Source organism: Falco naumanni, chromosome Z (genome assembly GCF_017639655.2).
Source record: "Falco naumanni isolate bFalNau1 chromosome Z, bFalNau1.pat, whole genome shotgun sequence".
In the NCBI taxonomy this organism is placed as follows: Eukaryota; Metazoa; Chordata; class Aves; order Falconiformes; family Falconidae; genus Falco; species Falco naumanni.
Window position 1 is genome coordinate 51,323,163 of NC_054080.1, and position 23,751 is coordinate 51,346,913.

The following is a 23,751-nucleotide window of genomic DNA, read 5'->3' on the forward strand; positions in this document are numbered from 1 at the left end:
GCCCTCACAGCACCGTGCTTGTATTGGTAGCTGGAAAGGTGGTGGTAACACCCAGTGCTTTGGCTAGTGCTGAGCAGCGCTCACACAGCACCAAGGCTGCCTCTCCAACCTTCCCCCAACACACACCAGTGGGCTGGGGGTGGGCAAGGTCTTGGGAGGGGACATAGGCAGGACAGCTGAGCCCAAGTGGCCTGTGGGATATTCCATACCACATGCCGTCTGCTCAGGTATGAAAGCTAAAGGGAAAGGAGGAGGAAGGGGGACATTCGTTATTTATGACATTTGTCTTCCGGAGCAACTGCTACGCCCGCTGAAGCCCTGCTTCCTGGGAAGTGGCTGAACATCACCTGCTGATGGGAATTAGACAGTAACATCGTCTGTTTTCCTTCTGCAGACACACCTTTTGCTATTGCTTCATTAAACTTCCTTTATCTTGGCCCACGAGTTTATTTTTTTCCATCTTATTTTCTACCCTGTTGTTTTGCAGACAGGAGTGACAGAGCGGCTTGGTGGGCACCTGGCATCCAGCCCACCACACTAGCTCACGTCAGTTTCAGCTGAAAATCCCAGGATCGACATAAGGATACGCAAGAAACTCCCCCAGTTTATTGCCTTCCACATCATAATGGAGCATCCGAAAACAAACATCACAGAAGAAACAAGGATCCTCTGGTGCCAGACTGTCTTTGTTGGTTACCCACCTGCAGGTTACAAAATACAAGTATTTTCTGTGTGAGTCAAACACTTGCGAATCTCACTTGTGACAAACATCTCAACGTTTTACCTGGAGTTGGGGATGGCAGCGACAAACGTCAATAATTAATGTTATATTGACCAGGTACTGCCTATATTGTCTATTTCCCACCCCAGGCATACAGCTTTTTTTCCAAACTCACACCCACTCAGTGCCAATCCCAGCTGCTACCTTACACTGCTACAGCAGCATTTCCTGAGGAACTCCTCTAACCTGCGGTAGCTGGTACACTGCCTAACCGGAAAAAAAAAACCCAACCCACCCCAAAATTAACAAGAATCTTCTGTCCACCCTATGACCATTTAAGTAATGAAAGAAAAAATCTGTTTTCCCTTAAGGCAAGAAACTGTGATACAGAGCAGACACATGACTTGACCCAAACTACTCTTGAGTAGTAACAAATCCATTTACGACTCCAAAAGAAGCACCTGGATGATGCAGACAAGACAAGGAGAAGATTGCTGCATACTCCAGCAAGCACTGGAGTTAACATGAACACAGGCGCCAGTACAAGGAGGGCCTGCCATGCCACCGAGCAATTAATTTATGGTAGCACTCAGCGGCCACGACAGCTCAAGGCCTCTAGTGATTAGATGCTATCTGCACAGATTAAAATACGCAGGACAGCCAGCCAAAGCAGCTCTGCCACCCATGGTTTAGCATCTCCCCACTTCAGCTTAGTGCTTTATCCTGGTTTTAATTTAATGCATTTACATCACCTCTGGTAATGCCCTCCCCATCCCATCTTTCCCCCATATTGACCCTTTGGCTCCACCTCCCCTTATGGCCAAATGCCTCACAGATTATAGCTGCTTGTGAAGGCATCCTAGGGGCTCTGCTAGGAACGCTAGGATGGGCTCCCATCACAAGCGGAATTGGCTCCTTGCCTGATTCCAGGGAAGTCTAAGGCCAAACAAGCAAGATAACAAGGACACAGCTGCTGTGTCAAACTGAGGCTGAGACTGTAAGCTGCTCTGGGGGGAAAAAAGGAGCAGTGGGTATTTTTGTAAATACATCATTCAGACCTATAAAATCAGAGAGCCTAGCCTAGTCTGTAGAAATCCTGTAGAGAAATTTCTACTGTGTCTATTGAAAAGCTTTATCATGTCTAAGTAAACAGCACTAAAGCAGATAAAGAGCACCAAATTCACATTCTACTCTCTTAACTGCAGAAAATCTGTGCATCACAAAAAAGTTCCTTCAAGTACAGCTGCACAGCAGGGTTTTCAGGTAGAGGGTTAGGGGGTTACCTGTGGGCAATGCTATACGCCTTTCTGAAAAAATACCTAGATTTTACCATACTCAAGTTGGACAGATCCATGCTTCCCTTTACTCAGATGCTAGATTTAATGAAAGCTCTGTGAGTCAAATAATTAGCCACTTCATCATTTCTTTTGATCGACCTGAATCATCATCTCCAAATGACTGCTACCTGCAGGAGGCCTTTTCCTGGGTAGAGAGTGGACAGCTGCTTGAGGAGTAAGATTTCAAAATACTTGCATGAAGATTATTCACACACCTTATCAAATATATACAGAGCTTTGATTTTTAATTATTTTTTTCAAGTTAGTAGCAGCACCTAGAAAGACTCATTTAAGAGGAATGAGAACGTAGCTTACCTGGCTGTATACATTTTGCACACAAAGCATTTTCTGGTACATAACCAGTGTTTCTTCATCAGCAAGGGATAGAGGTTCCTGTCCAGGCAGTCATCATGATGAATGAGCCTTGAGGGAAATAAATAATGCATAAAATACAATAAAGACTCAGCAGTGTCGGAATTTATCTGGATATAAGCATGGACATTGAAGATAAGGCATAATTTACATTCCTGTGTAAACTATGACTAGATTTCTGCTTAGCATTTCAACACAGATGAAGGCCTCAGGATAGACTGCTAGCTGCACCATCTCTGGATTTTATGGTCAGCAGTAAATTCAGCTTGTGCAGTAACTCAGAAGTCTTCATCTATTTTAGATGGTATTTTCAAAGGTTTTATCTCTTATATAGACTAACCAACAGGCAAAATCGTCACCAGGTGAATGTTCAGAGGTTTGTAATCCCGAGATCATTTACTTGCAACATCTATGCCCTTCTTTGGGTTGTGTTCCTCTTGGGAGGTATCATTTATTGACAATGCTTAGATACATTAGGCTTCTGGAAACCAAAAATTATCTGTCACCCACTACAGACAATCAGAGGAGTGCTCTCTCTACCTGCTATGCACTGAGCAGAGGACACAGCAGTTCTGTTGATGGGGTTGCCACCTTTATCATCTCCTCCTTCTCTCCCTTGCCTATCCACCTCAGCCCACTATTTCCACTTCTCTGTTCTCTTTTCAGTTCCTTCCCCTCGGCATCAAGTCTAAACTAACAAGTGCAGCTGACTCCAGCCAGAGCCGTTAACAGCATTCTGCTCCCTGGTGCTCCGGAACCAGCATGTTCATCTGCCACACACTGGCTCTGCACAGAAAGTGCTTTTCACTGTGGGTGCCATTCCTCCCATACCATAGTCACGCCATGCTAGTTAGAAAGCAATCTTTTTATGCAGACAACTTATAAAAAAAAAAAAAGTACCGGAGATTACTTTCTTCCTTGCAGAAGTAGTCACGTGTATGGAATGAAGTCTTAAATAAACCCTGCAGAAGGCTGCAGAATAATCTTAAAGTTAGTCTAACAAATACTCAGCATTTAATGTCTGAAGTTTGTGCACAGAAGGCTTGCATTCAACTGCCTAAGGACTACCAAAGAGCAGTAACCTACCTTATATCTGTGACGATAATGATGTGCTCACAGTTCCCTTGATGGCAGAAAAGGTATGGAAAGCCAATTTTGAGGGACAAATCATTAAATGTGTAGTCCTCCATTTTAACAGACTGAAGACTTCCATAGCCTCTGTCATGAGATTCTGACCACTCAATAACTGTCCTGAAAACAGAAAGGTATTCAGCATAGCAATGCTATAAACTGTGAATGCAGTGAAAAGGAAGGCCTTGGGGAACATGCAAAACTCTTCACTGGGACACAGTTAAAAAGATGGAAATCAAAACACCTTGCAACATTTTGTAATAATTTAAGGTAATTTTACAGCAATACCACTGCCCCACAGAACTGTGCACTGTTCTTGTGGAACACCCATCTTTAAATCCCCACCAGGCACCTTCCTGAGAGTGTAAGCTCCTGATGACACCCATCCAGGTCTGGTTTGCAAGTGCAACAGTTCTCAAGCATTCCAATAATTAAAGTTACCAGCAGGTCATTTTTGCTCCCTTGGTCAATAACTCTATTATAAAGCTTTTTTTGGTTTTGCCAAGGAGAAACACAAAGCTGCCAACTGCACAGTTACATTTCCAAAATTTAGCACTCGAAGGGCACCGGCCACTGCTGCAATTTTTTCTTGGCTTTTCAGCATATTCCTACATACTTCACTTCTATAAACTATGTATGTTATCACAAACCCTTCCATGAAGGCCACTGCTGCTCACGGACAGAAAGAGAAGTGGCAAAATAATTTCTCTGAAGTCACACTTAAGTCTGGCATATCAAGAACAGATTCCAAACTCACAGCTCTTCCATCCATTTTAACATCTTGATCTCCTAAATCTCACTAGTGTGTCAGCAAGCCCATACTTCCTTAAAATAAACCACTATGTATAGTTTAAATGGACATGACCTGTGCTCAACCAGCGTGAGCTATAGATCCAAACAAGAGATCCCAGAGACTCTTGGCAATGTCATCTCAGATTTCTTCTCACAACAGTCACACAGTCCCCTTGTTGACTTTACCATGAAGGCATTTAGCTTGTTTTCAAGACTGAGCAGAAATCTTACTTCTACACAGCTGAGCTTGTCTTTCTGACACATCTTCTACCTCACAGGCAAGTTTTCTGGTGGTCATCACAACAAGGGAGGGCACTTAAAAAGCCAGTACAGACTGGCAGCTTGCACTTTCCACAGCAATCCCATCCCAACAAGCAAAACAAAATTTGTGGGGAAAAAATGCATTCATCCCTTTTTCAGAAAGGAAGTGAATGGAAGGAAAAAGCAAAGCAAGTAAAGTTAAACCTCTATGTAAGAATCAATTCCACATGAAAAGATAGTAAACAAAGTCCATTCCAGCTTCATACACTAGACGTTCCAGTCTTCAAAACACCAGAAATCATGAACAAAATTAAATAAATTTCCTGTCCCTTAAGGTTTTCCTTAGTCAACATCTATAAATACTATACCTGCTCAGATCTCTGCACTCTGGGTATCGTCTATCATTATAAAAGATGCCTTCAAAATAAAAGAAAGCAGATTTGTAGAGATCCTGAGAGAGAGAAAGAGATAAGTCTGCATTAGTGTTATGAGAGATTAAACAAAAGAACATGTCAAAATCCACAAAATCATAGTATCACTTAGGTTGGAAATGACCTTTAAGATTACCAAGTCCAGCCACTGACCCAGGACTGCTAAGTCCACCACTAAACCATGTTGCTATCTATGTGTTTTTTAAACACCTCCAGGGATGGTGATTCCACCACCTCCCTGTTCCAGTGCTTGACCACTTGTAGAGGAATTACAGAGGAATGAAGGCAGGTTAATTAACATTGATAATATACAGCTACGGGCTTGCTTCAGGGGTGGTGGGTTGGCTGAGGTGGATAACATGCAGCTGTGGCTGGTTCCTGTGAAGCAGTTAAACAGCTCTAAGGACTGTGTGAAGGGTGGCCAATGATGAGAGACCTGGGAGAAGCAGAGGGAGGAGAGAGTGTGCCCTGGATGGAGGAGAGAGAAGGATGCAGCAGAGGCAAGAAGCAGGGTGGACTGGCCTGAAGAGGATGAAGAAACAGCACAAACAGTAAATGAACTGTTGAAACCTTGCAGGGGATTGGTGGCTGTGCTGGGGCAAGGTGTGGTAACTACCTACTGAGGTTAACCTGGTATGTGATGGTAAAAGCCTTGTTGCTTGTGCAGTAACAACCACTCTTTTAGTGAAGTAACTGTTCCGAAGATCCATCTAAACCTCCCCAGCCCGACTTGAGGCTTTTCCCTCTTGCCCTGCCATTGTTATGTTGGAGAACAGACCTGTCCCCACTTGCTTACAACCTCCTTTCAGGTGGCTGTAGAGAACAGTAAATTTCTCCCTGACTCTCCTCCACTCCTGACTAAACAACCCCAGCTCCCTCAGCTGCTCCTCATAGGACTTGTGCTCCAGACCCTTCCCCAGCTCCGCTGCCCTTCCCTGGCCACGCTGCAGCACCTCAACGTCCCTCTTGCAGTGAGGGGCCCAAACCTGAACACAGCGTTCGAGGTGCAGCCTCACCAGTGCCCAGTACAGGGGGACCATCGCTGCCCTGGTCCTGCTGGCCACACCGTGTCTGGTACCAGCCAGGGTGCTGCTGGCCGCCTTGGCCACCTGGGCACACTGCTGGCTCACGCCCAGCCGGCTGTGGACCAGCACCCCCAGGCCCTTTCCCACCAGGCCCTTTCCAGCCGCTCTGCCCCAGCCTGTAGCGCTGTGTGGGGCTGCTGTGACCCAAGGGCAGGACCCGGCACTGAGCCCTGTTGAACCGCACAGGAATGGCCTCGGCCCATCGCTCCAGCCTGCCCAGGTCCCTCTGCACAGCCTGCCTGCCCTAAGGACAGCAACACTCCCCCCAGCCTGGTGTCACCTGCAAACTTACTGAGCGTGCACTCAGTCCCCCCATCCAGATCATCAATAAAGACATTAAACAGGACTGGCCCCAGGACTGAGCCCTGGGGAACACCACTTGTGACCAGTTGCCAGCTGGATGTCACTGCATTCACCACCGTCTTTGGACTAGGCTATCCAGCCAGCTTTCAACCCAGCACAGAGCACACCCATCCCAGCCATGAGCAGCCAGGAGAATGTCATGGGAGGCAGTGTCAAAGGCTTTACTAAGATCCAGGTAGGCAACACCCACAGCCTTTCCCTCATCCACTAGGTGGGTCATCTTGTTATAGAAAGAGATCAAGTTTGTCAGGCAGGACCTGCCTTTCATAAACCCATGCTGGCTGGGCCTGATCCCCCTGTTGTCCTGCACGTGCTGTGTGACGGCGCTCAGGATGTGCCTATTTGCTCCATAACCTTCTCCCGCACTGAGGTCACACTGACAGACCTGCAGGTCCCCAGGTCCATCCTTCTTGTAGACGGGTGTCACACTGGCTGTCCCCCAGTCTTCTGGGGCCACCCCAGTTAGCCAGGACTGTTGATAACTGATGGAGAGTGTTCTGGTGAGCTCCCCCACCGGCTCCCTCAGTACCCTCAGGTGGACCCCATCTGGCACCATAGACTTGTGTGTGTCTAAGTGCAGCAGCAGGTCACTAACTGTTCTCTCCTGGACCATGGGGACTTCATTCTGCTCCTCATCTTCATCTTCCAGCTCAAGGGCTGAGTACTCAGAGGGTAACTGGTCTTACTATTAAAGACCAAGGCAAAGAAAGCATTAAGTACCTCAGCCTTTTCCTTGTCCTTCCTTGCAATGTTCCCCCTCAACATCTAATAAGGATGCAGATAGACCTCTGCTCTCCTTTTGTTTCCAATATATTTGCAGAAACATTTTTTTTAATCTTTTACAGCTGTGGCCAGCCTGAGTTCTAGCTGGGCTTTCGGATCTCTGATCTTTGCCCTGTATAACCTCACAACATCCTTATAGTTCTCCAGAGTTGCCTGCCCCTTCTTCCAAAGGTGGCAAACCCTCCTTTCCCGCCCCATCCCCACCCCAAGTTCCAGCCAAAGCTCACTGTTCAGCCAGGCAGGTCTTCTTCCACACTGGCTCACCTTTTGGCACATGGAGACAGCCCACTCCTGGTGTCTTTAAGATTTCCTTCTTGAAGAATGTCCAGCCTTCCTGGCCCTTCAGGACTGTATCTCAAGGGACCTTGTCAACCAGGCTCTTAAACAGGCTAAAGTTGGCTGTTTGGAAGTCCAAGACAGTGACTCTGCTGACCCCCCTCATCACTACTTTGAGAACTGAAAACTCTAATCTTGCAACTGCTATGCCCAAGATATCCTCCTACCCCTATGTCACCCACCAGTCCTTCCCTGTTCATAAACAGCAGGTCCAGCAAGGCATTTCCCCTGGCTGGCTCACTCACCAGCTGGGTCAGGATAATGTAATATACTGATTTTGTATTTTTTATATTTATATTCTTATATTATAATAATATAATACGATATAATTTAGAAATCTAAAGTGCTTAAGAGATGTCGCTGTACAGATTTCTAAGAAAAGCTTTGCACTGGTTTTAGATGCTGATGTGACAACAAGGTTTATATGACTGCCAGCTAGGCAGCTGCTCTGCTGATACTGTGCTCAAGCCATTACAGCTTATTTTAGTGTTCTTATTTCTACACCCACTATAGCAGTTACAAATTTCTACAAAAACAGAGAACAAGAACACAGGCATCATTGCACAAATTAAGTAACTGCAGTCGCTTTCCATGATTAACATGGTGACCAGCTCACTCCAATTCTGTAACTTGCTCATTAAGTCACAGAATCCTGATGAACTTTTTACATGTCTGTTGAGAAGCAGCCTATGACCTGCAAGAGCTTACAATGGAAAAGAACAAGTAGAAGGCAAGAAGTGAACAGGAATTACTTTACAGGCTGGCTGCAGAGGCATAAGCAGACTAAATAAGAACCAAACGGCAAAACCATGGACAACTAGGCACTCTGGATCCCCAGACCAGTCTCATATGTCTTTATTAACAGAGAATGAATGCTCATTTGTGGCCAGAGGTCTCTTTAAGCTATTAACTCCAACATGTCAAAAGATGGGAAACACAGACACTGGGGCCAGAGATGGGATCCATGACTGCAGGTGACCTGCACAAAGGCACAGCAGTAGGAATGTGTTTTACATTCAGACAGTTTGTTTTGGCTCTGTTATTGCCACCATCCCTGGCTCTCCAACCACAAAACGTTAAGTACTGCCATGCTCTGACACCTCCCTAGGAATTTCTGTGGGTCACAGCAGTTCTGAGTTAGCTAGTCCTTTAAAGCTGCTCCAAACTTCAGAAAACAGCTGTTTGTCATAGTGAACAGAAGAGAGCCACTGTTAAAAACTTCTTGGGAGCTTGATTAGTGTTGGCCAGAGGTATGACTCAGACATTCCTTCCTCCTGGACTCTGCATTAGGCTTCACTTTGCAAGGAGGGATGCCCTATTACATTTTTCCAGGGAACCCTACCACTAGCAGTAACCACATGAAGTATCCAGGATCCTTGTTAAAAGTATCCATATATGAGGAAATACCTCAATACTGCCCAGTTCTCTCAAACATCCCCCTGATGCTGGTTTTACTAAGGGGTTTGTTAACAAACCAAACCAAACAAGGCACATAATAGAACAGAACAGAGTATTTCAGTTGGACGGGACCTATAATGATCACTAAGTCCAACTGCCTGACCAACTCAGGGCTGACCAAAAGTTGAAGCATGTTATTAAGGGCATTGTCCAAATGCCTCTTAAACACTGACAGCTGTGGGGCACTGACCACCGCCCTAGGAAGCCTGTTTCACGATTTGACAACCCTCTCAGTAAAGGTATGTTTCATAATGTCCAGTCTAAACCTCCCCATCACGGCTTTGAACCATTCCTACACATCCTATCTCTGGATCCCAGGGAGAAGAGACCAGCACCTCCCTCTCCACTTTACCCTTTTAGGAAGCTGTAGAGAGCAATGAGGTTACCCCTCAGACTCCTTTCCTCTAAACCAGGAAATGACACAGTTCTCAGCCATTACTTATTGGACATGCCTTCCGGCCCTGTCACCAGCTTTGTTGCTCTCCTCTGGATGCATTCGGGTACCTTCACATCAGTCTTGAATTGCGGGGCCCAGAACTGCACACAGTACCCAAGGTCAGGCTGCACCAGCGCTGAATGCAGCGGGATAATCCCCCCTTCTGACCGGCTGGTTACGGCGTGTTTGGTGCCCCCCAGGACGCGGTTTGCCCTCCTGGCTGCCAGGGCACGCTGCTGACCCAAGTGAGCTTAATGCCCACCAGCACCCCCGGTCCCCTTTCTGCAGGGCTGCTCTCCAGCCGCTCCTCTCCCAGCCTGTGCTTGTGCCTGGCATTACTCCACCCTAGATGCAGAGTCCAGCGTTTGGACTTGTTAAATTTCATCCCTTTAATCATTGCCCAATGAAGAAAAAGCAAAAAATAAAATCACAAAACTCAAAAGGAGCAGGAATGAAAGAGAAGTTAGGCCTATCTATGCCAATAAAATCCAGAAAGTCTCTCTAACTCTGTCCGTACCAGCTGACAAGCTGCACTTGTTTACTTAACCGATGAGAGCAGCAACTTGATCCTTGTGCTCAGCCTGTGTACTCAAGTGGTAATTCAAGAGAAGCAGAAGCTGACATCAACACCTAACTTACTTACACAGCCTCTTTCCTGCAGACTCCCAGAGCACCATTCTTATTTGTATCAGTCTCTTTAATATCCCTAAAATAAACAGAAGTAATTTTCTCTATTTGGAAAAGGTAACATACTTTTGGCAGGTCATGGTGCCACTTCCTAGACTGAAAGGAAGAAAATTCTTCCCCACCAATGGCTCATTACCTGGTTTCTGAAGCAACTTGCAAATTTTATTGTGAAGACTTACCACATACTGAGCCTATACTTCAATGCAAACTGTAAATTAACAATCATGCTTGAGGAAAACAAGTAAATTGAATGAATGCACACCACTCATTAACAGCTCCTGCTGGGAGGCCAGCCATGGTGGCATGCACTTTACTTTGGGGAAATTACTGAGGTGAGGAAACTTAAATCCAACCCTGCTGAGGCCATGACAGCCTCACATGACTCCTCTGCATCCCCAGGAGGAGAGTCTCAGAACTGTCTGGTCTCAGAACTAACCAGCTAGTGCTTTACTAGGTAGTGGCAGAAAGACTCTTCCATTTACTTTACGTAAATGAAAAACTAGTATCTGGGATGCATTTCAGTCTCCTTAAACAAGAATGTATTACCTCTTCACTATTGTGTATACAAGTATGTGAAATCCTCTGGTTTCTCTCAGCTTGTATGTCATATATTATTTGATGCCTATTATATTGATAATATATTATATTATCAATACATAAGGTTGGCGGAACAGCTGGGTCCCAAGGGTAATAAACAGTGGAACAAAGTCTAGTTGGAAGGCAGTAACTAGTGGAGTACTTGAGAGGTCAGCACCAGGTCCAGTTCTGTTTAACATCTTCATTAATGATCTGGATGATGGGGGCAGAGCACACCCTCAGAAAGTTTGCTGCTGACACAAAACTGGGAGGTGTGGTTGATATACCATGCTGCCACCCAGGGGGACCTCGACAGGCTGGAGAAATGGGCCAACTTCATGAATTTCAGCAAGAAGTGCAAGGTCCTGCACATGAGGAGGAACAACCCATGCACCATTTGGTACTGGGGGCCCCTAAGCTGGAAAGGAACTTGGCAGAAAAGGACCTGGGGGTCCTGATAGAAACCAAGTTGACTGTGAGCCAGCAACGTGCCCTTGCAGCAAAGACAACAAACAGGATTCTGTGCTGCATTAGACAAAGTATTGTCAGCAGGTTGAGGGAGGTGATCCTTTCCTTCTACTCAGCTAGTGAGGCCAAACCTGGAGTCCTCTGTCCAGTTCTGAGGCTCTCAGTAAGAGACATGGACATACTGGAGAGAGTCCCATAACAGCCATGAAGATGAAGGGACTGGAGCATCTCTCCTATGAGGAGAGGCTGAGACAGCTGGGACTGTTCAGCTGGAGAAGAGGAAGGTTCAGGGGGGACCTTATTAACACATAAATACCTCTATGCAAGATGCAAAAAGGACAACACCAGGTTCTTTTCCCTGGTGCCCAGTGACAGGACAAAAGGCATTAGGCACAAACTGAAACACAGGAGGTTCCCTCTGAGCATCAGAAAACACTTCGTTGTGAGGGTGACCAAGCACTGGTAGAGTTGCCCCAGACAACTGTGGAATCTCCATCCTTGGAGATATCCAAGAGCTGCCTGGACATGGTCCTGAACAACTGGCCGTAGGTGGCCTTGCTTGAGCTTGGACCAGATGACCTCCAGAGGTCCCTTCCAACCTGAACCATTATATGTGATATATTATTGAAAAGATGCATTTTTAGTATTTTCAATTAAAGTACTTTCTCTTTATTGACCCCTTTTGCATATCCCCAGAGCACACCTGGCAATTGGGCAAGAGGGGAATAACCTTCATTCCTACTTTTGATCGGCACCCAACTCCAAACACCAAAGCATCTAAGTTCAAAGGGGGATGATCTGTAGATTGTTTTCTACTGCCTCTGGTGTCTTAGACCATAGCTTAAAGTCAAGTTAGTCCACAGGGTACATCTATGCAAAAACTCACCACCAGTGTTACTACATCCCAGCGGTAGCATTAATGGTGTTTTTCTTGACATGGAACAAAACAGATCAGCTTGGTAGTGCTACCAGGAAGTATTAACTTGCAGTGCCACCCACAGGCAGAACCAATTTACTGCTGAAAAACATCAGAGCAAAACTCTGCCTCCCTCTCTCCTGTATATTCTCAAAGCTCCTGCACATGTAGAGGTTTCCACATAGAACATTTTACCTTGCTGATGTGCTCTGGTGCTTGATCTGGCTGAGCGCTGAACTCACCACCCATCTGAAGGTCACTGACACAGGAAATTGAGTCTCTCAGCTCAGTGAGCTTCTGGCTGCCCAGTACAAGGACTGTCTGATAGGGTTTGTGGTGTTTATGCTACAAAGAAAAGGGCATATAAGCTTCAATTAAAAATCACTTGTTATCATCAGTACTGCTCTTCAGTTGATAGCTTGAGGTCAGTAATGGCAGCACACAGCACACCCCCTCTCTGTACAAGATTTTTAACAGCATCTTACCTCAGCCTCTCCTAAGGCTGCCATTTATTAGTTTCATTCATAAACTCAAAAATTACAATCCCCATTAGAAAGTGCCCAAAAGATATAAAGTCTAAGCACATTCATCCCAAATCCAGAAAGAATACTTTAGTTTTTATGTATTTAGTTTCAGATTTTGAGCTTTCTGTGAAATCAATTAACTGCTGAATAATTACTGTAAAAATTTCCTTCTGTAAACCGCTAACAGAATGAAAGGCAGATTCTGAAAATCCTTTAAAAAGTTACCACAGTTGAAGGGTTTACCACGCTTCCTCAGTGGACTCACTGATTTTAACTGCTGGGAAAGCAACATACTACCTGAGTAGGGAAGAGACATCAGTATACAACCTAGAAGATTTAGTACCAGCCTTTTGAAATATGACAGGATAGAAGACATTCAGAGTTAAAAGTAGTTCTCCCTCCTCAACTAGATCTGTTGGATTGTCTGGCCTCTTTCCAATTGCATGCGATTCCTGGGAAGAAAAAAAAAATATGTATTGGCAACCACTTATATATCATAGCCCCGGGACAAAAGTCTGAGAAATGCTGTTCTAACTGTAACTCACTTCTGACTGTGTAGCCTTCTGAACTGACAGCAGCCTACCTTGTCGAAGATGGAAGTATTAGAACCTGCTGTAATTACTGATTTCAAGCATTCTTCTTCATTCCTCATCTCTGGAGAAGCTGAGGTGCTTTCAGCAGTTACAAGATAACTGGCTACTCTGTGGCTACTAAGACACTCTGCATTAAGGAATTAAAGCTTGCCACTGCTCTGCCCTCATGGAATCTAACTGCTACCAACTTCCTTCACTTAATGCTTTGAAATGCTCTTTGAATGCTTTCACACGCGAAGGGAGATTGCAACCCCCAACCTGAGAAAGGCTGACCTAGATACTAGGCATAAGAGGAAGCATATGAAAATAAAAATTAGTGTGATGCTTCCTCTTATTAGGGAAGCTTGACATAGCTGGAGGTCTCCATTTCTCCAGAATCCAAACGCAAAATAGAGCGCTGCCCTTGCCACACTACTATGTTTTAGGAAAGAAGTGAAAGCATTTCCCCATTTCCATCCTACTTTATGTTTAAGGCATAGCCCAGCTGTGAGAATGAAGGAGGGCACTTCTCTGTGGCAGTTGGTTTGCTCCCTTTTCAACAAATCAAGAGAGAACACTGACTGCAGAAACACTTTCAACCAGCCTGAAGCATACTTCAGATTTAACAGCAAGAATGTGTACTGCTGTGAGACTTCAGTCCAGGGATACTTGTCGTCTGTCCCTTGCATCTCTCTTCTTCATGCGACACGTTCCAAACTGACATTTCTTATTGCTCTCATCCTGTTCTAGGACACTGTGCTCCCAACCAGCTCTGACACAGAAACCAATTACCACAGCTTGCTTAAAGGATGTGATAACTGACCATGTGCGTGCTCTTTCAGAAATAGAAATAAAACGCTACTCATCAAAACCCTTTATGAATATTTCTATTGCAAATATTTTCTCAGATACGCCCTAGGCTAAAAGCCCAACACAGCTGTTGCATCTCAGCTGATACATGATGTTTACACCATGCGCCTGGGCCTCTGGAGAGTTGAAACACAATCGCTCGTGACAGATCACGAAACCTCAAGGAGAAAAAGTGTTCAATAGTCACAAGTGAGGCTCCTTCCCTACTACACCTTCAACCCTGACTTTTACAACAGTTCACGGCTTGCTTGTTCAAGTCACGGATTCCAGCAATGCAAAATTTAAGAACTTCAGTTTCCCTTTTTAAGGCTTTAATGGTTGTGAAGAAATCTTAAAGAAAAAAACCCAAAGAGCTACTAAGCATAGTTAAAGGAATTCCAAGATGGCGTTTGAGGGGCTGATCACTACACTCCTGACAGCTCAGAATAGCTGAGGAACTTGGGTTACAAAGCTCAGAATTAGGAAGTTACTCCCACCGTGCTCCTACTGCCTTCCTCCTTCAGCCCTACAAAAACTAGCTCACAATCATTTACACATTAAAGCTTAGATTCCAATACAGGACTCCATGAGCAAAAACATTTTATCTGGCTTTATGATAACTTCACATGATGCTCATTACACACACAACACTTCAGTAGCGACCAAATAAAAACAGTCATACAGTGGTAATGGGCTGGTGTTCCTCCTTACTATATTCAGTACTAACAGACCGTAAGAAGAGTTCCTGTCCTATCTTTCTATAAAATGTTTTTAATCTTAATCATTACCTGCAAATTTGTACCTGCAAACACTTACAGTGTACAGAGGTTCACAGTGATGAAAAAAAGCAAAAGAAGTTGGATTTTGGCTGTGCAGAACTGTCTTGAGATCTTATGAGATGACAGAGAACTTAAGACAGGGAACTTACCATCTCATAGGTAAGAGTTTCTTGTCTGCAAGCCCGATCCACAATAATTGTTTCTTCTCTCCTCTCTAATGCCTTCTTTCTAATTCTAAGGGGCAGGAACACAGGACAAAATTCATTCAACAACTTCCATGCAGAATCTCTAGGTATATTTTTAAACAACAGAAGCTAGTACAGTGCAGCTTTCAAAGAGGAGGATTTCTGGCTGTCTTAGTATGTCTCTTACAATACTTATCTCCTGACTTCTGCAGAAGTGTGGTCTTTCTAGTAGTAGTAGCATACTACTTCCCAGTAGTACACAGGCTGGCTTGTGGATTTCAGTTAGTGTTTTTCCTTCCCCTTATGTGCAAATTACAGGTTAGTTTTACACTTAAGAAAAAAAAAACCAGCAAAATGTTGTCTGAAGAGGCTCCCCTAGAAAGTACATTTTCCTACCTTTAAGGAAGCTGTTTCAACTATTCCTCCTACTTCAGAGAAATCGAATTCATGTTCACGCAACCAGAAGAAAGAGCCCACAAATATTCTCAACCCCATGACAGATACTGTTCTAAAAACACTTCAGTATCATTTGTGGAAGAAAGTATCATACATAGAATATCTACTAAAATACATGTATTTAACTACTGCATGAACACCAAATCCTTTTAACCTTCAGGACAAGTCTATTTATCCTCTAGACCTTCCTGAAGGTTTTCAGTAACAATCAGACTCAACACTGATCACAGTCATTAACACATTCCTTTACATTAGTAAACTGAAACATATGTAAACTGAAATTCAAGTACAGCGAAGGCCTGAACTGGTCAAGTATGAGTTCAAAGTTCACGAACTGATAGAAACTTAATATACATAGCTCAGTGTCTGAAATGCATCAGTAGTATCAACAAATTCTGTAAAGAGTGGGTTTAGATAAAGAGGTTATCTGGCTACAACTTCACTACTTACACTTTGACTGTTACGATGTGACTGTGGGTTACTAGAGGCAAAGCTAAACAGATCTATTTCACAAGGCTCTGGGGAAACCTCCTGCAGGATTATGAGAAGTTCCTTGCATGCTCCAAATTCAAATTCAGGCACTAGTTCAAAAGTACCTAGGTCCAGAAATCCTAAGTTCTTCCAATAACAAAGATGGAATATTTTGTATATCATAATAAAAACATTCTAAGTAACATTCAAGCAGAAGGCTCATACCAATTATCCTATCATAAGCTGGTGTTTCTGCCCTTAAGAGTATTTCTGGACTCTGCTTCAGAAACCACACCATTGCCCTGAAACGGAACAATCAGCCAGCCATGCTTTTGCACTTGTTTTCCACCCCACCCCATATCAGGGTACTATGAAGTATATAACGAACATACCGAAGAGTTAGCAGACAGCTGTCTTCAGGAATAACATCTGGGTCCTTTTCTTTATCAGAAGACAGTAACATATCAAGGCTAGGACAATTAAAAGAAACAAAAAACCTATTACATATTTTTTCATGCTTACTTTGTAACAAAAAAATCTATGAAGCTTAGAAGGAACAAAGAGAAAAAAGCAAATAAACAAGACAGAGCCTGTATAGCCTAAATCAGGGTAAAAAGGCAGTACGGTTGATGAGATAAAGAACCAGAAGTCAAAGAGTTCTGGACTTTATATATGGCTTTCAGAAAGACGGGGTAAATTTTATCTTTATTTTGCATTCTTCCTAATGAAGCATAGCTGCCTAGAGAGGTTTAATTATCCCCATTCAAAATGTGTCTCGATACTTTATATAAACTAAAAATGACTTTTTAAAATCTCATCCACCTACTCAGATTTTCTGATGATATATAGCAAAATAGATTCAACCAAAAGGAACCATCAACCTCAACCCGCATGGTAAAGCCAACACCCCTCCGCAGGTGCAAACGTGGGCAAGCCACCACATTTACATGATCTGTCATTGGTGTATTAAGGCATGAATTTATGCCATATCTTCCAGTGGGAGTAGGACATCACTTCTGCCAGAAGTGACACATCCACTCTTCCTTGTATCCTTCTTTCCATCCTCAGATCCTTTCACCCACACTCTTCTTTTGTTTGCACAGAATCCGAAGTATAGCTAACCACAGTTTTTTTGCTGTAGTACAAATCAGTGCAGGATCTGGAAAGGAAAAGTGGTACTGCTTTTGGCTGCAGCAATTTCAACTGATTATACAAATGTTAAGTTTTAATAACATAAATGAGGATGGAACTTCTCATAAACATGCCACAAAAAAATGAAACTTGTGGGATCCCATATCTGTTCCCCTGCCACAGTTCTATAACATAATGTTACCCTACACCATTCCACAAACAGACCAAATCATCCATCTGAAAGCTTCAGATTAGGCACTATAATGGTATCAATTACCTTTTCAGAAACATAGAACAACGCTGACTCAAACACAGTAATACTTCCGTATTAATCACAAAATAATTTTATACAACTTAAAAATAGTCTGAAAAGTATTATTTAAAACAGAGAAGTATCTTAGACTTTGAATCAGACTTGATCTTTTTTGTCTCTATCATCTGCAGACTGTATAAAGGCACAGCTGATACCATTACCTAAATCCATGTGCAGTTGGAATCCCACCAAACTCTTGTGCAAACCCATCTCTTTATGGGACACCCAAAGCATTTGTGAGGTCCAGGGAAAATTTTTGGATTGTAAAATTTATTCTCAATACTCAATATAATTTATGATTTCATTGTATTATTTTTCATTGTAATATTATAACGTTCCCCACAATCTTATAATGTCCCCCATGTTAACAACACTACGCTAGGTAATACTAACACTGCAGTAATGAGTCTTCAGGGTGGACCTGCATAGGAATATATAGTCATTAGGAAATCGAAGCCTGGAATTAACTGGTATCAGCTGACAATACACAAAAGTCAGAGAAAAAATTTTGGTTGTGGGTAGATGGCCTAGTTATGATGACTCAATAAAGTAACCTTTCATTAAAGATAATTTGAATTTGCTGCTGTTTAGTTAGTTTCTTACCATCCAGCAGTACACAGAGTATTAACCTTTGTGTCCTACAGGTTTCATCTCAAACTGAAAATTGCTGGGTTTGAATTACTGAGAAAAGGGCATTCCTTCAGAAACACCATTTTAAAACAAACTATGCACCAACTAGTTATAACCTCTTGGAAAGAGAATCAACCTTATCCTTCAACCCCCACTCAAGGAAGTGGAGACAGGGACAACTGAGCAAGTCCTGTAGGGACAACTGAGCAAGTCCTGTATCAAGTGCAGACTGAACTACTGCTGAGGAATAGTTATCCAACTAACATTAAAGGAGGAGAATAGCACTCTGGAGAATGCAGAGCAAGCACTAGCCTTTTAGATGGGGCTGTTCTCCATTCAGCATAGATTAGTGTTATGAACAGCCCACCTAATGAAGTGACATACAACCCCTGACAGGTAAAGCAAATCACAAATGACCCTTCTGTGGAATCAACTTCCCAACCAGCATGACCAGACTATTTATCTAAGTCTTCCTGCACACGAACCAGTTATCCCATTCATTAAAAAGCCCCTAGTCACTTGAAGACCTGCCATTTCAAAGAAGTGGCTGTGTATTTTGTTCTTTAAACACCACAGACATTATTTGCAGGATCTGAAAAAGCCTGTTGCCCAGGATTGTGAAGTTCCACCTGCATCAAATGTGAGTTTCCCATTTCCCTTCTGTGTATACAGACGATGTCAGAACTCACCAATAAGATTTGTGCTTTCCTTCCCTCCTGTACAGCTCTAGGCCTGGCATCTCTGACTGTGGTATCTACACCATACCCACTAATCTCCTGCTGCAGGAAAAAAACTCAACGTTCTCCAGAAAGCAGCTCCAAGCAGCCACCATGTGAAATAGCTGGCATGTAAACTGTGTCCTCTTTTTCCTTGCAAGGACAGAAAGGCAGCTACTACAAACTGCCACTGAATCCCTGACAGTTCTGTGGACCACTGTGAGCCCAGTTACTGCCATTTGTCACTCCTGGAAAGTAAGAAACCCTCAGTTTCTAAAGGAATGTTAACACACAGAGCACTTCTCCAGTATTTTGCATCAGTCTAACAATTCATGACATATGTCATTGTATCACATGCACTGAAGCCTTGAAAGGCTTTGCTGTATGCCCTTTGCACAAGCCATGCTGGAGCTCCTCCTGAGCAAATCCGCTGCAGCCACAAAAGCCCCATCACTAACATTTGGTCCTTGGTCCATGGTCCTGATGAAACCTGGCTTTACGATGGGAAGTATATGCTAAACCCTTTAGAAATTAAGGCTAAGTAGTCAGTGTCATACACCCAATACACTCCTGACAGCCACAAGCATGGCATTTCACCGTGGGCCCACACAGAATAGTCCCTGCACACAAGACAAATAAACTCAAGTGCACTCAATTATGGTAGAGGGGAAAACCCTGGCCATACTGTTTTAATGGACACTGAAGTGAACTGTAGCAGTGATGAGGAACAACGGCTGAAGGTCTCACTTGAGAAAAGCAGGCCAAGTGTTACATGAAATTCATGTCCCTAGAAAAATAAAATGGCTAGAAATAAAAAGGCCAAAGGCAAGACTGTGGAAATTTGGACATGGAAATAGACTATTAGTGAAGCCTTTAATCACATGGCTTTAATTTTCTCAGAATATTCTGGCAGCACAATGAGCTTTCTCAGTTTTAGAAATCAGAAGATGCTTTATTATTTTGCCTGGTATTTTCATAGTAAGCAGGTAGAGTGTTTATATTACTCTTTACATTGCATATACTTTAAAGGCAGTACTTTCATCACCTTTCAGACACTAATACTACGAGACACTAAATACTAATACATTAAGACGTTAATGCTAGCTTAATGCAGCTTTATAACACGTCCCTAGAGATATTTACAACTACCCCTCCTAATAAAACAAGAAGGTGAATTAGGGCTGAAGTGGAATCGGGTACCTGTAGCCTCACCTCCACTGACCTACCTAAAATCCACATCAATCTGAGTCTTAGCCTGCCCCACACGCCACAACAAATCACTCAGAAGGCAAAACAGAGCAACATAACTTCGCATTTCCAATGTTCAAGCACTTCAATCACTCAAACACCAATAATGAATCCCAAGGTAAACCTCTTTGTTCACAGACTGTTAAGGAATTTGAACAAAAAATAAACTTTACTTTGCCAACCCCTTGGAAAACTACTGATGGAATCTCCCAACCATCTTACACCTGTTTAAAGTCTGATGAAAACAAAAGCAACCTCTGTAACGACAACTTGAGCAGTATGCAAAGCCTTCTTACTGAGTTAAACTCAAGTAAGTGAAGACCATACTTTTTTTCATGTGTTAAGTTCACAGGAATGCATTCCACGAAGAAAATAGAAGAAAAAAAATCAACCACAAGACACTGAGATGCAAAAAGAGTTAAACAGCATTTAAACATTATACCATTTCTCCTCACCAGAAGACTCTAAATCATCAAGAATACTTAAACATACATTATGTCACTATATTCTAAGAAAGATTTAACTATGGTTATTTTCACCCTGAGTCTATGAAAGATTCTCTTAACCCACCACTATTTTAAAAATAGATATAGCAGGAGTATCTACATCTTCCCATCTCTCCTCTACCCAAATAAAACATTCATTTGCTAGAAGTTCCCTTAAAAGTAGTTTACAGTCAGAAAACATCTGTGTTTACATCCAGGATGTGTTCACTTCAGTGCCTAGAAAACTATATTTATGCTAATAATAAATGTGACCCCAGCAAACCATAGAACAGATCTTGGTGTAGTCCAGCGTCTTCATCTCTTCTCACCGGAGGAATACAAACAGCTCAGAGCAAGACAGTGAAAGTGATCAGAGGTAGTGATTTGAGGTTGGCTAATGTTAAGGAGAGATTCCAGAAGCTAGGATTATTTAATGTAAAAGCAAATGGAGATTATGGATTGGGATTTCCAACCCGCACAGGGGAAAGGTCACAGCAGAATGTGTAGGTTTACCTTCATTCTCCTGGAAAGCCGACAAGCAGCTCCCAGATCATGTGCCCTGTCCTCCCTGCACAGACTACCTGTCCTTTCTTTCCTTCCCTAACTTTTTCACTACACAGCACCACTTTACACAGTACACTCAGCAGCAAACAGACAGCATTGCTATGTAACACTGGCAAACACACACAGCAGACAAAATGTACCAGTCGTAGATTAAAGAAAGCAGAACAAAAGAAAAACCAGAATGAATGACGGGAAAATTCAACAAAGCATAGACAATCTGCTTGGAATTCAAGTGAAAATTGTAACAGGCTCAAGCAACAGGGTCACTGCAGAGAACAAGCCACAGCACAGGAGCACTCGGAGACGACATCTGTACTGGGAAAGCTCACAGAATAATTCTCACAGTTACTGCCACACCAGAATACATGAACTGGTTTTAATACTAATATCAGCCTCTGTTTTTACTAAGCCTAGTAATGATGAAAAATTATCCTCCTCACCAGAACTACAACAGCTGAAGTAAAGCATTCTTTTAGTTAAGCTAGCATTAGAAAAAGCGAGAATGTCTGACAAATTTCTTCTATGTTGGCAAGGCCAGATGCAATTCACTAAGTGTTGATGTCTTCCTGATTAAAAATGTCCCTAAATCTCTTGACTTCTGAATGGCTTACTAAGCTCTCACCATTACACACGACACTCACACAGGTATATTTTGGCTCCAACAGTGAACTCCACGTGCCTGTGCTGCTATTCCTATTCTCTGTTTGCTTCTTGCCTTTTACTAAAGTGAAAAATTACCTTCCTCTTACTCCTACCTCTGAGGTACCATAATAATTTAAACAAACAATAATTATCAAATGAACTTTGTCCAGTTAACAACTTTATCTCAAATAATGTTGCTAATGTCGGTTTTGCTGTCATGTTATACCCATAACTTGAGGTATAACTCTAAAAACATTAGAAGGACATGTTCACAACGTACTCATCTCCACGCTCACGACCTGCATTTTTCATATGCATCTTGCATGCAGGGCACTACAGGAAAAGCCATCAAGAAGAGCTTAATCTGTAGTGCAATTCTAGCTACATTATCAAATCACACCTTCTACAACACTTCTGAGACTACATTCATTCTATACAGTACATGGAAGTGAACAATCTCCATCTGGCCTTTGAAATGGCCGGTAAATACTTCTGCGCCTTTGAGGAAACAGAGACTGGAGGACAGAACTTGCACAAAGCTATACAGGTAGTAACAGAACTCTTGTTCTAAGGCACGTCTTCCTTACTGATGAGCTACAGACAAACCTTCCGCTCTGACGCCTCCTGTAGGAATTACCGGCTGAAATGAGGCCTAGCAGAAGTCGGCAGAGGGTAAGGGCCTAGGCCAAGCTGAAGAGCTAGCATGTACTGCCAGCTACTAGGACTCGCCTGAATGGCGCTAAGGCAGACACCTGCCTCTTCCTCCTTGCTGAAACGCCTTTCACTCTGCAGCTGCGGCCCCCCAGAACCACATACACGTGCCAATACGGGACGTTTTACCTAACAAGCAGTATGTTGCTAAGTAGTTACTTAAGTAACTTGTTAAGCACTGAACGGTTTATTAACTCGAGGCCACAACATAAAAGTTTCCGCCAGCGGAGCATCACCGTGTAGGAGAACGATGCTCTACGGACTCAGGGCATGCTAAGCCGGGAGATAAAACCCCGCAGGGCACAGAGGCGGGGCAATCCCGCTCCGCGCGGTTTTGCTGCAGCGCCTCCCCCCTCCCCGCAGGGTGCCCATGCGGCGCCCCGGCGGCAGCGCGCACTGCCCCGGCCCCGCGCGGCCTCCCCCGCGCCGGCACCCAGCGGGGCCGCAGCCTCCTGCTGGGGCCGGGCCGCCAGCCCCGCCCGCAGCGCCGGCGGTGTCGGCCCGCCCGCTGGCCCCGCCGTGCCGGACGGCGACCCCCCGCACACGGCCGCGCAGCCTCGTCGGGAGGCCCGGCTCCAGCGGGGCCCCGCCGCCCCCCCCCCCCCGCCCCCCCGCCCGCGCCGGCCCCGCGGCCACCTGCACACCGCCCGCAGCTCGGCCGCCGTCTCCGCCGCGCAGCCCAGCTCCGCCGCCACGGCCGTGTCCGACTCTGCCGCCGCCGCTAGCGAGAGATCCGGCGGCCCCAGCCGCTGCCTCCAGCGGCGGCCAAAGGCCCCCAGGCGGAAGGCACGGGTGTACAGCTCCGCCGCCTCGTAATCGGGCGCCGGCTCCGCCGCCGCCTCATAATCGGCCGCCGCAGCCGCCGCCTCATGAGGGGCCGCGGCCCCCACCAGCCCGGCCGCCGCCATGGCCGCCGGGCCCACGCGCGGCCCTATGGGGCCTGTAGTCCACCGATTAGCGTGTCACGGTCGCCTCAGCTCCGTGCCTCTGCGGGGAGCGGCGGGGCCCTCCCGCGGCGGGGCCCGCAGTGAAGCTGCCGAGGGCCTGGCCGGCCGGCCCGGCGCTCCGCGTGGCCGGAGGGGGCGGGGGCGGGCAGCCCGCCGCTCCGGGGTGCTGCGGGAGGGGCCCTGCCGGCGGTGCCGGCCCCAGCCCGGGCGGGGGGGGGGGCTGCTAGCGTCCCTTAAAAAAAAAATAAAAATAATAATAATTAAAAAAAAATAAAATATATATATCCAGTCGTTACAAACGCACGGTGCCTGTGGCATTACAGCAGTACAGTCTTTCATCGTGCTTCACTGGAAAAATGCACTTTCTCCTGCCAA

At 44.7% G+C, this 23,751-nt stretch overlaps 1 protein-coding gene across 1 annotated transcript; it reads right to left on the reverse strand.

The window, feature by feature from the left end:
• Positions 1-245: 245 nt before the first annotated feature.
• Positions 246-23,503, reverse strand: SNAPC3 (small nuclear RNA activating complex polypeptide 3). The gene is made up of 9 exons (XM_040579779.1): positions 23,066-23,503; positions 16,382-16,459; positions 15,027-15,111; positions 13,025-13,129; positions 12,349-12,498; positions 4,983-5,065; positions 3,517-3,681; positions 2,374-2,481; positions 246-701 (listed from the first exon to the last, which is right to left on the reverse strand). The coding sequence occupies exons 1-9, from the start codon at positions 23,335-23,337 to the stop codon at positions 554-556; spliced, it is 1,194 nt and encodes a 397-aa protein (XP_040435713.1). The 5' UTR covers positions 23,338-23,503; the 3' UTR covers positions 246-553.
• Between the last annotated feature and the right edge of the window lie 248 nt (positions 23,504-23,751).

Coding starts and splice junctions, on each gene's coding strand:
- SNAPC3 (XM_040579779.1), bottom strand. CDS start 23,337: ATGGCGGCGGCCGGGCTGGTGGGGGCCGCGGCCCCTCATGAGGCGGCG. Junction 5,066..12,348: donor CACCAGAGCACATCAGCAAG/GTAAAATGTTCT, acceptor TCTCTCTCTCAG/GATCTCTACAAATCTGCTTT. Junction 2,482..3,516: donor ATTATCGTCACAGATATAAG/GTAGGTTACTGC, acceptor ATTTCCCTCAAG/GCTCATTCATCATGATGACT.